Source organism: Hemiscyllium ocellatum, chromosome 35, assembly GCF_020745735.1.
Source record: "Hemiscyllium ocellatum isolate sHemOce1 chromosome 35, sHemOce1.pat.X.cur, whole genome shotgun sequence".
NCBI lineage: Eukaryota > Metazoa > Chordata > Chondrichthyes > Orectolobiformes > Hemiscylliidae > Hemiscyllium > Hemiscyllium ocellatum.
Genome location: NC_083435.1, coordinates 18,353,595 through 18,371,148, shown reverse-complemented (window position 1 = coordinate 18,371,148; position 17,554 = coordinate 18,353,595). Strand labels below are relative to the sequence as shown.

Genomic DNA, 17,554 nt, shown 5'->3' with positions numbered 1-17,554 from the left:
TGCTATACACATGCTCCCTCATATCGCTCTGTTATAATGCGGTCTGCTATACACATGCTCCCTCATTATATCACTATTATAATGCCGTCTGCTATACACACTCTTCCTCATTATGTCACTCTTGTTATAATGCTTCCTGCTATATACATTCTCCCTCATTATATCACTCTGTTATAATACCATCTGCTATATACACGCTCCCATATTATATGACTTTATTATAATGCCTTCTGCTATACACACTCTCCCTCATTATATTGCTCTGTTATAATACCGTCTGCTACTCACACACTCCCTCATTATATCAATGTTATAATGTCATCTGCTCTACACACTCTCCCTCATTATATCACTGTTATAATGTCATCTGCTCTACACACTCACCCTCATTATATCACTCTGTTATAATGGCGTCTGCTATACACACTCTCCCATTTTATATCACTCAATTATAATGCCGTCTGCAATACACACTCTCCCTCATTATATTGCTCTGTTATAATGCTGTCTGCTACTCAAACACTCCCTCATTATATCACTGTTATAATGCTGTCTGCTATACACACTCTCCCTCATTATATCACTTTGTTAAAATGCCGTCTGCTACAAACACTCTCCCTCATTATATCACTGTGTTATAATGCCGTCTGCTATATACACTCTCCCTCATTATATTACTGTGTTATAATGCTGTCTGCTATGCACACTCTCCCACTTTATATCACTCAATTATAATACCATCTGCTACTCTCACACTCCCTCATTATATCACTCTGTTATAATACCGTCTGCTATATGCACTCTCCCTCATTATATCGGTCTGTTATAATGCTGTCTGCTAGTCACACACTCCCTCATTATATCACTGTTATAATGTCATCTGCTCTACACACTCTCCCTCATTGTATCACTTTGTTAAAATGCCATCTGCTACATACACTCGCCCTCATTATATCACTCCGGTATAATGCCGCCAGCTATATAGACACTCCTTCATTATATCACTGTGTTATAATGCAGTTTGCTATATACACTATCCCTCATTACATCACTGTGTTATAATGCCGTCTGCTATACACACTCTTCCTCATTATATTGCTCTGTTATAACACCGTCTGCTATACGCACTCTCCCTCATTATATCACTCTGTTATAGTGCCGTCTGCTATACGCACTCTCCCGCATTATATCACTCTGGTATAGTGCCGCCAGCTATATACACACTCCTTCATTGTATCACTGTGTTATAATGCAGTTTGCTATATACACTATCCCTCATTATATTACTGTGTTATAATGCCGTCTGCTATACACACTCTCCCGCATTATATCACTCTGGTATAATGCCGCCAGCTATATACACACTCCTTCATTATATCACTGTGTTATAATGCAGTCTGCTATATACACTATCCCTCATTATATCACTCTATTTTAAAGCCTTTATATCAATCGGTTATAAGACCGTCTCCTTCATACACTATCCCTCGTTATATCACTCTAGTGTAATGCCGCCAGCTATATAAACACTCCGTCATTATATCACTCTGTTATAATGCCATCTGCTATACACACTATTCCTCATTACATCACTCTGTTATAATGCTGTCTGCTACATACACTCTCCCTCATTATATCACTCTGGTATAATGCTGCCAGCTATATATACACTCCTTCATTATGTCACTGTGTTATAATGCAGTCTGCTAAATGCACTATCCCTCATTATATCACTGTGTTATAATGCCATCTGCTATTTACACGCTTCATCAATGTATCACTGTTATAATGCCGTCTGCTACATACACTCTCCCTCATTATATCACTTTGGTGTAATGCTGCCCGCTATATACACACACCTTCATTATATCGCTCTGTTATAATACCGTCTGCTATATACACTCTCCCTCATTATATCACTGTATTATAATGCTGTCTGCTATACACGCGCTCCTTCATTATATCATTATTATAATACCATCTGCTACATACACCCTCCCACATTGTAACATTCTGTTATCATGCCATATGCTATATACACTCTTCCTCTTTATATCACTCTGTTGTAATGTCTTCTGCTACACACACACGCCCTCATTATATCACTCTAATATAATACCATCTGCTGTACAGACGCTCCCTCATTATATCACTCTGTTGTAATGTCGTCTGCTATACACACTCTCCCTCATTATATCACTATTATAATACTGTAGCTATACATACATGCCCTCACTGTATCACTAATATAATGCCGCCAGCTATATACACACGCCCTCATTATATCACTTTGTTATAATGCCCTTTGCTATATACATGCTCCCTCATTATATCATTGTTATAATGCTGTCTGCTATACACACGCTCCCTCATTTTATCACTATTATAATGCCGTTTGCTATATACGTGCTCCCTCATCACTCTGTTATCATGTCACATGCTATACACACACTCCCTCATTATATCACTCTGTTATAATGCCGTCTGCTATATACTCACTCCCTCATTATATCACTTTGTTATAATGTCTTCTGCTATACGCACTCTCCCTCATTATATCGCTCTGTTATAATGCTGTCTGCTACTCACACACTCCCTCATTATATCACTGTTATGATGCCATCTGCTATACACACTATTCCTCATTACATCACTCTGTTATAATGCCGTCTGCTACATACACTCTCCCTCATTATGTCACTCTGGTATAATGCTGCCAGCTATATACACACTCCTTCATTATATCACTGTGTTATAATGCAGTCTGCTATATACACTATCCCTCATTATATCACTCTATTTTAAAGCCGTTATATCAATCTGTTATAATACCGTCTGCTACATACACTATCCCTCGTTATGTCACTCTGGTATAATGCTGCCAGCTATATACACACTCCTTCATTATATCACTGTGTTATAATGCAGTCTGCTAAATGCACTATCCCTCATTATATCACTCTATTTTAATGCCATCTGCAATTTACACGCTTCCTCAATATATCGCTGTTATAATGCCGTCTGCAATTTACACGGTCCCTCATTATATCACTGTATTATAATGCTGTCTGCTATACACGCGCTCTTTCATTATATCACTATTATAATACCATCTGCTACATACACCCTCCCACATTGTAACACTCTGTTATCATGCCATATGCTATATACACTCTTCCTCATTATATCACTCTGTTGTAATGTCTTCTGCTACACACACACGCCCTCATTATATCACTCTAATATAATACCATCTGCTGTACACACGCTCCCTCATTATATCACTCTGTTGTAATGTCATTTGTTATACACACTCTCCCTCATTATATCACTATTATAATACTGTAGCTATACATACATGCTCTCACTGTATCACTCTAATATAATGCCGCCAGCTATATACACACGCCCTCATTATATCACTTTGTTATAATGCCATCTGCTACTTACACCCTCTCTCTTTAAAACACTGTTATCATGCCACATGCTATATACACTCTCTGTCATTATATCACTCTGGTATAATGCTGTCTGCTATATACACTCTTCCTCATTATGTCACTCTGGTATAATGCTGCCAGCTATATACACACTCCTTCATTATATCACTGTGTTATAATGCAGTCTGCTATATACACTATCCCTCATTATATCACTCTATTTTAAAGCCGTTATATCAATCGGTTATAAGACCGTCTGCTACGTACACTCTTCCTCATTATATCACTCTGGTATAATGCTGCCAGCTATATACACACTCCTTCATTATACACTGTGTTATAATGCAGTCTGCTAAATGCACTATCCCTCATTATATCACTGTGTTATAATGCTGTCTGCTATACACGCGCTCTTTCATTATATCACTATTATAATACCATCTGCTACATACACCCTCCCACATTGTAACACTCTGTTATCATGCCATATGCTATATACACTCTTCCTCATTATATCACTCTGTTGTAATGTCTTCTGCTACACACACACGCCCTCATTATATCACTCTAATATAATACCATCTGCTGTACACACGCTCCCTCATTATATCACTCTGTTGTAATGTCGTCTGCTATACACACTCTCCCTCATTATATCACTATTATAATACCGTAGCTATACATACATGCCCTCACTGCATCACTCTAATATAATGCCGCCAGCTATACACACTCTCCCTCATTATATCACTTTGTTATAATGCTGTCTGCTACAAACACTCTCCCTCATTATATCACTGTGTTATAATGCCGTCTGCTATACACACGCTCCCATTTTATATCACTCAATTATAATGCCGTCTGCTATACACACTCTCCCTCATTATATTGCTCTGTCATAATACCATCTGCTACTCACACACTCCCTCATTATATCACTCTGTTATAATACCGTCTGCTATACGCACTCTCCCTCATTATATCACGCTGTCATAATGCTGTCTGCTACATACACTCTCCCTCATTCTCTTACTCTGGTATAATGCTGCCAGCTATATACACACTCCTTCATTATATCACTGTGTTATAATGCAGTCTGCTATACACACTATCCCTCATTATATCACTCTATTTTAAAGCCTTTATATCAATCGGTTATAATACCGTCTGCTACATACACTATCCCTCGTTATATCACTCTAATGTAATGCCGCCAGCTATATATACACTCCTTCATTATATCACTCTGTTATAATGCCATCTGCTAAACACACTATTCCTCATTACATCACTCTGTTATAATGCCATCTGCTATACACACTCTCCGTCATTATGTCACTGTTATAATGCCACCTGCTTTACACATGCTCCCTCATTATGTCACTCTGTTATAATGCCGTCTGCTATACACATGCTCCCTCATATCGCTCTGTTATAATGCGGTCTGCTATACACATGCTCCCTCATTATATCACTATTATAATGCCGTCTGCTATACACACTCTTCCTCATTATGTCACTCTTGTTATAATGCTTCCTGCTATATACATTCTCCCTCATTATATCACTCTGTTATAATACCATCTGCTATATACACGCTCCCATATTATATGACTTTATTATAATGCCGTCTGCTATACACACTCTCCCTCATTATATTGCTCTGTTATAATACCGTCTGCTACTCACACACTCCCTCATTATATCAATGTTATAATGTCATCTGCTCTACACACTCTCCCTCATTATATCACTGTTATAATGTCATCTGCTCTACACACTCACCCTCATTATATCACTCTGTTATAATGGCGTCTGCTATACACACTCTCCCATTTTATATCACTCAATTATAATGCCGTCTGCAATACACACTCTCCCTCATTATATTGCTCTGTTATAATGCTGCCAGCTATATAGACACTCCTTCATTATATCACTGTGTTATAATACAGTCTGCTATATACACTATCCCTCATTGATATAACGGCTTTAAAATAGAGTTATATAATCTGTTATAATACCGTCTGCTACATACACTATCCCTCATTATAGCACTGTGTTATAATGTCGTCTGCTATACACACTCTCCCTCATTATATCACTGTTATAATACTGTCTGCTATACACACTGTCCCTCATTATGTCACTGTGTTATAATACCATCTGCTATATACACACTCCCTCATTATATTCTTCTGTTATAATGTCGTCTGCTATTCACCCACTCCCTCATTATATCACTTTGTTAAAATGCCGTCTGCTACATACACTCTCCCTCATTATATCACTCTGGTATAATGCTGCCAGCTATATACACACTCCTTCATTATATCACTGTGTTATAATGCAGTTTGCTATACACACTCTCCCACTTTATATCACTCAATTATAATGCCGTCTGCTATACACACTCTCCCTCATTATATTGCTCTGTTATAATACCATCTGCTACTCACACACTCCCTCATTATATCACTGTTATAATGTCATCTGCTCTACACACTCACCCTCATTATATCACTCTGTTGTAATCCTGTCTGCTATACACACTCTCCCTCATTATATCACTTTGTTAAAATGCTGTCTGCTACAAACACTCTCCCTCATTATATTACTGTGTTATAATGCCGTCTGCTATGCACACGCTCCCATTTTATATCACTCAATTATAATGTCGTCTGCTATACACACTCTCCCTCATTATATTGCTGTGTTATAATACCATCTGCTACTCTCACACTCCCTCATTATATCACTCTGTTATAATACCGTCTGCTATATGCACTCTCCCTCATTATATCGGTCTGTTATAATGCTGTCTGCTCGTCACACACTCCCTCATTATATCACTGTTATAATGTCATCTGCTCTACACACTCTCCCTCATTGTATCACTTTGTTAAAATGCCATCTGCTACATACACTCGCCCTCATTATATCACTCCGGTATAATGCCGCCAGCTATATAGACACTCCTTCATTATATCACTGTGTTATAATGCAGTTTGCTATATACACTATCCCTCATTATATCACTGTGTTATAATGCCGTCTGCTATACACACTCTTCCTCATTATATTGCTCTGTTATAATACCATCTGCTACTCACACACTCCCTCATTATATCTTTCTGTTATAGTGCCGTCTGCTATACGCACTCTCCCTCATTATATCACTCTGTTATAGTGCCGTCTGCTATACACACTCTTCCTCATTATATCACTCTGGTATAATGCTGCCAGCTATATAGACACTCCTTCATTATGTCACTTTGTTATAATACAGTCTGCTATATACACTCTCCCTCATTATATCACTCTGTTATAATGCCATCTGCTATACACACTCTCCCTCATTATATCACTCTGGTATAATGCCGCCAGCTATATACACACTCCTTCATTGTATCACTGTGTTATAATGCAGTTTGCTATATACACTATCCCTCATTATATCACTGTGTTATAATGCCGTCTGCTATCGACACGCTCCCATTTTATATCACTCTATTATAATGTCGTCTGCTATACACACTCTCCCTCATTATATTGCTGTGTTATAATACCATCTGCTACTCTCACACTCCCTCATTATATCACTCTGTTATAATACCGTCTACTATATGCACTCTCCCTCATTATATCGGTCTGTTATAATGCTGTCTGCTAGTCACACACTCCCTCATTATATCACTGTTATAATGTCATCTGCTCTACACACTCTCCCTCATTGTATCACTTTGTTAAAATGCCATCTGCTACATACACTCGCCCTCATTATATCACTCCGGTATAATGCCGCCAGCTATATAGACACTCCTTCATTATATCACTGTGTTATAATGCCGTCTGCTATACACACTCTTCCTCATTATATTGCTCTGTTATAATACCATCTGCTACTCACACACTCCCTCATTATATCACTCTGTTATAATACCGTCTGCTATACGCACTCTCCCTCATTATATCACTCTGTTATAGTGCCGTCTGCTATACGCACTCTCCCTCATTATATCACTCTGGTATAATGCCGCCAGCTATATACACACTCCTTCATTGTATCACTGTGTTATAATGCAGTTTGCTATATACACTATCCCTCATTATATCACTGTGTTATAATGCCGTCTGCTATCGACACACTCCCATTTTATATCACTCTATTATAATGTCGTCTGCTATACACACTGTCCCTCATTATGTCACTGTGTTATAATACCATCTGCTATATACACACTCCCTCATTATATTGTTCTGTTATAATGTCGTCTGCTATACACCCACTCCCTCATTATATCACTTTGTTAAAATGCCATCTGCTACATACATACACTCTCCCTCATTATATCACTCTGTATGTATGTAGCAGATGGCATTTTAACAAAGTGATATAATGAGGGAGTGGGTGTATAGCAGACGACATTATAACAGAACAATATAATGAGGGAGTGTGTATATAGCAGATGGTATTATAACACAGTGACATAATGAGGGACAGTGTGTATAGCAGACGACATTATAATAGAGTGATATAAAATGGGAGTGTGTCGATAGCAGACGGCATTATAACACAGTGATATAATGAGGGATAGTGTATATAGCTGGCAGCATTATACCAGAGTGACATAATGAGGTAGAGTGTTATAATGCTATCTGATACACTCTCCCTCATTATATCACTCTGTATCAGATAGCATTATAACACTCTACCTCATTATGTCACTCTGGTATAATGCTGCCAGCTATATACACACTCCTTCATTATATCACTGTGTTATAATGCAGTCTGCTATATACACTATCCCTCATTATATCACTCTATTTTAAAGCCTTTATATCAATCGGTTATAAGACCGTCTCCTTCATACACTATCCCTCGTTATATCACTCTAGTGTAATGCCGCCAGCTATATAAACACTCCTTCATTATATCAGTCTGTTATAATGCCAAATGCTATACACACTATTCCTCATTACATCACTCTGTTATAATGCTGTCTGCTACATACACTCTCCCTCATTATATCACTCTGGTATAATGCTGCCAGCTATATATACACTCCTTCATTATATCACTGTGTTATAATGCCATCTGCTATTTACACGCTTCATCAATATATCACTGTTATAATGCCGTCTGCTACATACACTCTCCCTCATTATATCACTTTGGTATAATGCCGCCCGCTATATACACACTCCTTCATTATATCGCTCTGTTATAATGCAGTTTGCTGTATACACTCTCCCTCATTATATCACTGTATTATAATGCTGTCTGCTATACACGCGCTCCTTCATTAAATCACTATTAAAATACCATCTGCTACATACACCCTCCCACATTGTAACATTCTGTTATCATGCCATATGCTATATACACTCTTCCTCTTTATATCACTCTGTTGTAATGTCTTCTGCTACACACACACGCCCTCATTATATCACTCTAATATAATACCATCTGCTGTACAGACGCTCCCTCATTATATCACTCTGTTGTAATGTCGTCTGCTATACACACTCTCCCTCATTATATCACTATTATAATACTGTAGCTATACATACATGCCCTCACTGTATCACTAATATAATGCCGCCAGCTATATACACACGCCCTCATTATATCACTTTGTTATAATGCCCTTTGCTATATACATGCTCCCTCATTATATCACTGTTATAATGCTGTCTGCTATACACACGCTCCCTCATTTTATCACTATTATAATGCCGTCTGCTATATACGTGCTCCCTCATCACTCTGTTATCATGTCACATGCTATACACACACTCCCTCATTATATCACTCTGTTGTAATGCTGTTTGCTATACACACACTCCCTCATTATATCACTTTGTTATAATGCTGCCTGCTATATACACTCTCCCTCATTATATCACTGATATAATGCCATCTGCTATATACTCACTCCCTCATTATATCACTTTGTTATAATGTCATCTGCTATATGCACTCTCCCTCATTATATCGCTCTGTTATAATGCTGTCTGCTACTCACACACTCCCTCATTATATCACTGTTATGATGCCATCTGCTATACACACTATTCCTCATTACATCACTCTGTTATAATGCCGTCTGCTACATACACTCTCCCTCATTATGTCACTCTGGTATAATGCTGCCAGCTATATACACACTCCTTCATTATATCACTGTGTTATAATGCAGTCTGCTATATACACTATCCCTCATTATATCACTCTATTTTAAAGCCGTTATATCAATCTGTTATAATACCGTCTGCTACATACACTATCCCTCATTATATCACTCTATTTTAAAGCCGTTATATCAATCTGTTATAATACCGTCTGCTACATACACTATCCCTCGTTATATCACTCTGGTATAATGCTGCCAGCTATATACACACTCCTTCATTATATCACTGTGTTATAATGCAGTCTGCTACATACACTATCCCTCATTATATCACTCTGGTATAATGCTGCCAGCTATATACACACTCCTTCATTATATCACTGTGTTATAATGCAGTCTGCTAAATGCACTATCCCTCATTATATCACTCTATTTTAATGCCGTCTGCAATTTACACGCTCCCTCATTATATCGCTCTGTTATAATACCGTCTGCTATATACACTCTCCCTCATTATATCACTGTATTATAATGCTGTCTGCTATACACGCGCTCTTTCATTATATCACTATTATAATACCATCTGCTACATACACCCTCCCACATTGTAACACTCTGTTATCATGCCATATGCTATATACACTCTTCCTCATTATATCACTCTGTTGTAATGTCTTCTGCTACACACACACGCCCTCATTATATCACTCTAATATAATACCATCTGCTGTACACACGCTCCCTCATTATATCACTCTGTTGTAATGTCATTTGTTATACACACTCTCCCTCATTATATCACTATTATAATATTGTAGCTATACATACATGCTCTCACTGTATCACTCTAATATAATGCCGCCAGCTATATACACACGCCCTCATTATATCACTTTGTTATAATGCCATCTGCTACTTACACCCTCTCTCTTTAAAACACTGTTATCATGCCACATGCTATATACACTCTCTGTCATTATATCACTCTGTTGTAATGCTATTTGCTATACACACGCTCCCTCATTATGTCACTCTGTTATAATGCTGTATGCTATATACACACCCTCACTATACAATCCCCATTACAATGCAGTATTACACTCTCATGATATCACTCGGTTATAATGCTGTCTATTATATACACGCATGCACCCTCACTATGCAATCCCTGTTATAGTGTAATCTGCTATGCACATTCTGCCTCACTATATAATCCCTGTCATACCGCAGTCTGCTATACACTGTCTGCCTTATTAAATGCACACCTTCACTATACAATTCCCATTATAACATAGTCTGTCATACACACACACAGAGTATACAACTCCTCTTATAATGCGGTCTGTACACACACACACACACACACACACACAGTATACAACTCCTCTTATAGTGTGGTCTGTATATTACACAGCCTGTTTTACATGCGCATGAGCGCACACACACCGTATACAACCCCTGTTATAATGTAGTCTGTTATACGCACACACCCTCACAGTATAATGCAGTCTGTTTTACGCATGTGCACGCGCGCAGACATACACAAACACACACACACACACCTTCACTGTACAATCCCAGGGATATTTAATATTGGGTCCTGCCCTATCTTGAGCCTTCTGTTATGGCTGCCATGTCTTATTCTGAGCCAGCCTCGGTGCCTGCGGCTCACTAACCCGTCTTTACTCTGTGTGATCGATACCCGCCGACCTTGCCTTTCTGTGCTGTCACCCGGTGCCGCTGCCCAGTGCCAGCACACTGCCCAGTGCCAGCCCACTGCCTGTACACTCGCTTGCCCCTCGCGGTGTGACACTCTCTGTCTGTTTGGTTCCAGCTGCGATCCCTGGGACGGAGCACATCTGCTGCCTGTGCAAGGATGACACGACCGGCCCGGGCAACAAGGTTGTGAACTGTGCAAAGTGTAAGCAAGGTAAGAGGGGATGGGATGGGGATGGGGGTGGGGGGAGGGGATGGGGGGGAATGGGGGAATAGGGGTTGAGGGAATGGGTGCAGATGTGGGGAGGTGATGGGGGGTGATGTGGGTGACGGGATGGAAGTGATGGGGCGGATATCTGGTGATGGAGGAGAAGGGGATGGGTTGGGGGTGGGAGTAGGGGAAGGGGATGGGTTGGGGGTGGGAGTAGGGGAAGGGGATGGGTTGGGGGTGGGAGTAGGGGAAGGGGATGGGTTGGGGGTGGGAGTAGGGGAAGGGGATGGGTTGGGGGTGGGAGTAGGGGAAGGGGATGGGTTGGGGGTGGGAGTAGGGGAAGGGGATGGGTTGGGGGTGGGAGTAGGGGAAGGGGATGGGTTGGGGGGGTGTAGCGGAAGGGGATGGGTTGGGGGGGAGTAGGGGAAGGGGATGGGTTGGGGGGGAGTAGGGGAAGGGGATGGGTTGGGGGGGGAGTAGGGGAAGGGGATGGGTTGGGTTGGGGGGGGAGTAGGGGAAGGGGATGTGGGGGTGATTGGGGAGGGGATGGCGAAGGGATGGGGGGATGGAGGAGGAGGTGGGGATGGAGGGGTGGGGATGGAGAGATGGGATGGGGGAGGGGATATGTGGGGGAGGGGATATGGGGGGGATGGGGGGGGAAGTCAAGGAATGGGTTAGCGGTGGAGGGGAGGCGGGTGGGGTGAGAGTAGTGTGGGGTACCATGAATCTACCTGCTTTGAGGGGGGGTGGGGGGAGCTGACTAATCTCCTGTACCTTTGATAGTGGCAACAACGCTCAGAATTATTTCCACTGGCTCGGTCTCCCTCCTGAGCCAGAGCACCCCTTCCTGAGAAAAGGAGACCCTAACCGTAGCCCAGAAGGTGGTCTCACCAAGACCCTGTACAACAGCAGTGAGAAATTCCTGTTCCTGCACATGAACTCTCTCACTCTGGCGTTCAGTGTACCGTTTCCCTTCTTCGCCGCCTGCTGTACCCATAAGCCTTATGGCAACGACAAGTATCCAGGGGCACCCAGGTCTTGGGGCAACCATACCCCCCCCTCCCAACTCATTGCCATTCAGATCATAATGAAGCTCGCTTTCGGGTGACGGGAGGCAGGAAGATTCAGGGATGCTGCAGGGGAGAGGGAGACAGAACTTGACCTTAATCTCGCTTTGCTGATGAACCTTGAGTCATCAGGACAAGATTCGTCAAAGTAAATCCTCCCCGCCCCTACCTGCCGGGCAGAGAGGTTCATCCCCATTCTGCTCAGAGGCCTGCCTTTCTCAGTAATGAAGTACACCCACACACTCAGTCAGGGCATGCCCTGTCTTTGAATAGGGTCATTCTGATGCATGCACGCACATTCTCTTATATACACACACACACACACACACACACACACACACACACACACACACACACACACTCTCTCTCTCTCTCTCTCTCTCTCTCTCTCTCTCTCTCTCTCTCTCTCTCTCTCTCTCTCTCTCTCTCTGTCTGTTAGAAGCGCACACAGGCACTCTCTTACACACACACCGACACTCACTCTCTCTCTGTCTGTTAGAAGCGCACACACGCACTCTCTTACACACACACCGACTCTCTCTCTCTCACTCTCTCTCTCTCTCTCTCACTCTCTCTCTCTGTTAGAAGCGCACACACGCACTCTCTTACACACACACCGACACACTCTCTCTCTCTCTCACTCTCTCTCTCGCTGTCTGTTAGAAGCGCACACACGCACTCTCTTACACACACACCGACACTCTCTCTCTCTCACTCTCTCTCTCTCTCTATGTCTGTTAGAAGCGCACACACGCACTCTCTTACACACACACCGACACTCTCTCTCTCTCTCTCTCTCTGTTAGAAGCGCACACACGCACTCTCTTACACACACACCGACACTCTCTCTCTCTCTCTCTCTCTGTTAGAAGCGCACACACGCACTCTTAGCCACTCATACTTCAGCACACATGCACACGGTTCTAGCACAGCTTGCAGAGATGTTACTGCCTGCCTGAATCCCCTTTTCAAGTGGACAAACGCTGCTTTTGTAAAATCCCCACAGTGTGGAAGCACGCCATTCAACCCACTGAGTCCACACTGACCCTCCAAAGAGCACCCCACCCCGAAAAGGAAAGAGCCTTGCATTTATGTAGCACCCTTCACGGCGCTTCACCGCCAGGGGAGTGTTTCTCTGGTTTCAGTGGCCGATTCCACGTGAGGAGCACGGCTGCAAGGTGAGCTCCCACCAACAGGGGGTGGCAGAACCTCAACACGATGTGAACCACCATCTCTCTCTGTCCTGGCAGGGTATCATCAGGAGTGCCATGCCCCCAAGATAGAGCCTGAGGAGCAAATCCTGCCCGCTTGGATTTGCCGCTCCTGTATCTTTGCCGTAGCCACCAAGGTAAGAGCAGCACCGCTCCGAGGTTTCGGTAACACTGGGCAGGGTCTGGGATGTTGTCAGGAGCAGGACGGTGGGGTGGGGTGGGGATGGGGCTTTATACATTGCAATGGACATTTCCTGCCCAAAATATACACCGATACACACACATACAGATACAGGTGAGCGTGTAGAGCAACAGGACTCGCGTACACACAGGGATACGGGTACATGCACAAATACAGGCGTGCGCACAGAAACAGGCACATGCGTGCACACACAGATATACTGTCGCACACAGATACAAATACATGCATACACCGAGATACAGGCGTGCACACAGTGTGACGGGCACTCGTGTGCACGTACAGATACAGGCATGTGCATACACACCGAGATTCACGTGCATGCACAGCGATACAGGCACTCAGGCGCACACACAGGGATACGGGCATGCACACATGTACAGGCACACACGTGCACACAGAGATACGAGCACGTGCACAGATGCAGGCGTGCGCACAGATGCAGGCACATGCATACACACACAAATACAAGCACACTCATACACCGAGATACAGACGCGCACACAATGATATGGATGCTCACATACGCGCACGGAGAAACAGGTGTGCATACAGCGTTATGGGCACTCGCATATGCACACAGATACAAGCACACGCATACACACTGAGATACAGGTGCTTGCACAGTGATACCGGCACTCATGTACACACATACAAGCAAGCACACAGATACAGGCAAACATGTACACACAGAGATACAATTGCACACACAGGGATGCAGGCACTCACGTACACGCACACCAATACAGGCACACTTGTATACACACCGATACAAGCAAACTTGTATACACACACTCAGATACAAGAACACTTGTGTACACACACACACACATAGCATTACAGGCACACTTGTGTGTACACACACACACACACACATATACAGGCACACTTGTATATATATATATATACACACACACACCCCGATACACACGCAGGCGCACACAGGCACTTGCAGGTACAGGTGCACACGGGCACAGGCAGACACAATCGCACACGATGTGCATGCAGACACGCGCACGCACACTCAAAGGGTCAGGCAGCAATGTCTTTAGATATCCACATGATAGCAGGGATGTGGTAGCATCCAACGAGCTTGTCGGATTGGGATGGATCGGATTGGAAAGTTGTGCGCGCACGGTCTGGGGTAATCCTGTCACACGCTGGGAGTTGTTTGAAAGCACTTAACATATACTCGATGTTCCTGTCAGAAAGGAGGTGCCTTAAAGAAGGGGCCTTATGCCAAAGCAATGCAGGCCATGAAACGAGTGCTTCCCTACCAACTCCGGACCCTCGAGTGGGACTCCCAGCACCTCGCCAACCAGCAGCAGTGTTACTGTTACTGCGGAGGCCCCGGAGAGTAAGTGTTTCACCTTCATCCTCCCGTCCTCTGATCAGGGTCGCATTGCCACTCTCCGATACAAAGGTCACCAGCCCCCGGCACCTTCCCTGGCTCCCCGCTTCCTGTACGGTGCCAGTGTTGGGTCCCACTCCACGGTACTCTCCCTTGGTCACCCCAATTTCTGTTACTCTCCGGGATGGCTATTGGCTACCCTGATTTGCATCACGCTCTGGGATGCCTCTACGATTCATGTCACTTAAGGAAGGAAATCTGCCGTCCTTTCTCTCATGCGTGACTCCATTCCTTGGTTTGTCATCTAACCCTTTGGTCCGCAATTTGTTGTTGACGAGTTTCTGCTGTCTGCCCTCCCGACTCTTAATTGCCCCTTTCAAAGTGGCCCGGTGAGCCCCAGCGTTCAGGAGCAGTTAGGAACAGGGCCTGCCCGTAACATCCACATGAAAGTGTTGACTTGAAGAGGAGCAAGGGATGAGATGGGAGGGTAGAGCAGCCTGTCCCACTGACCGAGCCAGGAGTCTCTCGACCGGTGGTCAGGGAAAGGGCATCTCCCCGTTCAGAAACGATGAGAGGGAGGGAGAGGAAGAGTCCCCTCAGTCTTGTTCTGGCTGACCTCTGACCGACATTCTGCCTTTGGACCATATCCCTTTCTGAAACGCATCATACACTGACCTCAATTGATTTAGCATTCTTTGCCATTTGCAAAAGGGGTGCCCCAATGTGTGTGTGTGTGTGTGTGTATATGTGTATCTGTACATGTGTGTGTACACGTGTGGTGCTCACGTGTATCTGTGTGTGTACGTGTGTGTGTATGTACATGTCTGCGTGTGCGCGTATCTGTATGTGTGTGTGTATGTGTGTATGTACATGTGCGTGTGTGTATCTGCGTGTGCACGTGTGCGTGTATCTGTGCGTGTGTGCGTTTCAGTATGTGAGTGTGCATGTATGTGTGTGCATATGTACGTGTTATATGTGTATGTACATGTGCGTGTGTGTTACGTGTGTGTACGCATATCTGTGTATATGTGTGTGTATCTACGTGTATGTGTGTGTGCATCTGCGCGTACGTGTGTGTGTGCATCTGCGCGTACGTGTGTGTGTGTGCATCTGCGCGTACGTGTGTGTGTGCATCTGCGCGTACGTGTGTGTGCGCATCTGCGCGTACGTGTGTGTGCGCATCTGCGCGTACGTGTGTGTGCGCATCTGCGCGTACGTGTGTGTGTGCGCATCTGCGCGTACGTGTGTGTGCGCATCTGCGCGTACGTGTGTGTGTATCTGCGCGTACGTGTGTGTGTGAACATCTGCGCGTACGTGTGTGTGCATCTGCGCGTACATACGTGTGTGTGCATCTGCGCGTACGTACGTGTGTGTGTGTGCGTGCATCTGCGCGTACGTGTGTGTGTATCTGCGCGTACGTGTGTGTGTGCATCTGCGCGTACGTGTGTGTGTGCATCTGCGCGTACGTGTGTGTGCATCTGCGCGTACGTGTGTGTGTGCATCTGCGCGTACGTACGTGTGTGTGTGTGCATCTGCGCGTACGTGTGTGTATCTGCGCGTACGTGTGTGTATCTGCACGTGCGTGTGCATCTGCGCGTACGTGCGTGTGCATCTGCGCGTACGTGCGTGTGCATCTGCGCGTACGTGCGTGCGCATCTGCGCGTACGTGTGTGTGTGTGCATCTGCGCGTACGTGTGTGTGTGCATCTGCGCGTACGTGTGTGTGCGCATCTGCGCGTACGTGTGTGTGTATCTGCGCGTACGTGTGTGTGTGCGCATCTGCGCGTACATGTGTGTGCGTGCATCTGCGCGTACGTACGTGTGTGCGTGCATCTGCGCGTACGTACGTGTGTGTGCATCTGCGCGTACGTGTGTGTGTGTGTGTGTGCATCTGCGCGTACGTGTGTGTGCGCATCTGCGCGTACGTGTGTGTGCGCATCTGCGCGTACGTGTGTGTGTATCTGCGCGTACGTGTGTGTGTGTGCATCTGCGCGTACGTACGTGTGTGTGCATCTGCGCGTACGTACGTGTGTGTGTGTGCGTGCATCTGCGTGTGTGTGTGTGCATCTGCGCGTACGTGTGTGTGCATCTGCGCGTACGTGTGTGTGTGCATCTGCGCGTACGTGTGTGTGTGCATCTGCGCGTACGTACGTGTGTGTGTGCATCTGCGCGTACGTGTGTGTATCTGCGCGTACGTGTGTGTGCATCTGCGCGTACGTGTGT

The 17,554-nt window shown here is 44.2% G+C and overlaps 1 protein-coding gene across 1 annotated transcript in view; it reads left to right on the top strand.

The window, feature by feature from the left end:
- LOC132832687 (PHD finger protein 1-like) overlaps positions 1-17,554 on the top strand; it is a 68,863-nt gene that overhangs the window by 22,133 nt on the left and 29,176 nt on the right. Inside the window, exons 5-7 of the mRNA XM_060850780.1 lie at positions 11,412-11,507; positions 13,822-13,919; positions 15,190-15,338. Coding sequence (XP_060706763.1) covers positions 11,412-11,507; positions 13,822-13,919; positions 15,190-15,338 — 343 coding nt within the window. The remainder of the gene's footprint in view (positions 1-11,411; positions 11,508-13,821; positions 13,920-15,189; positions 15,339-17,554) is intronic.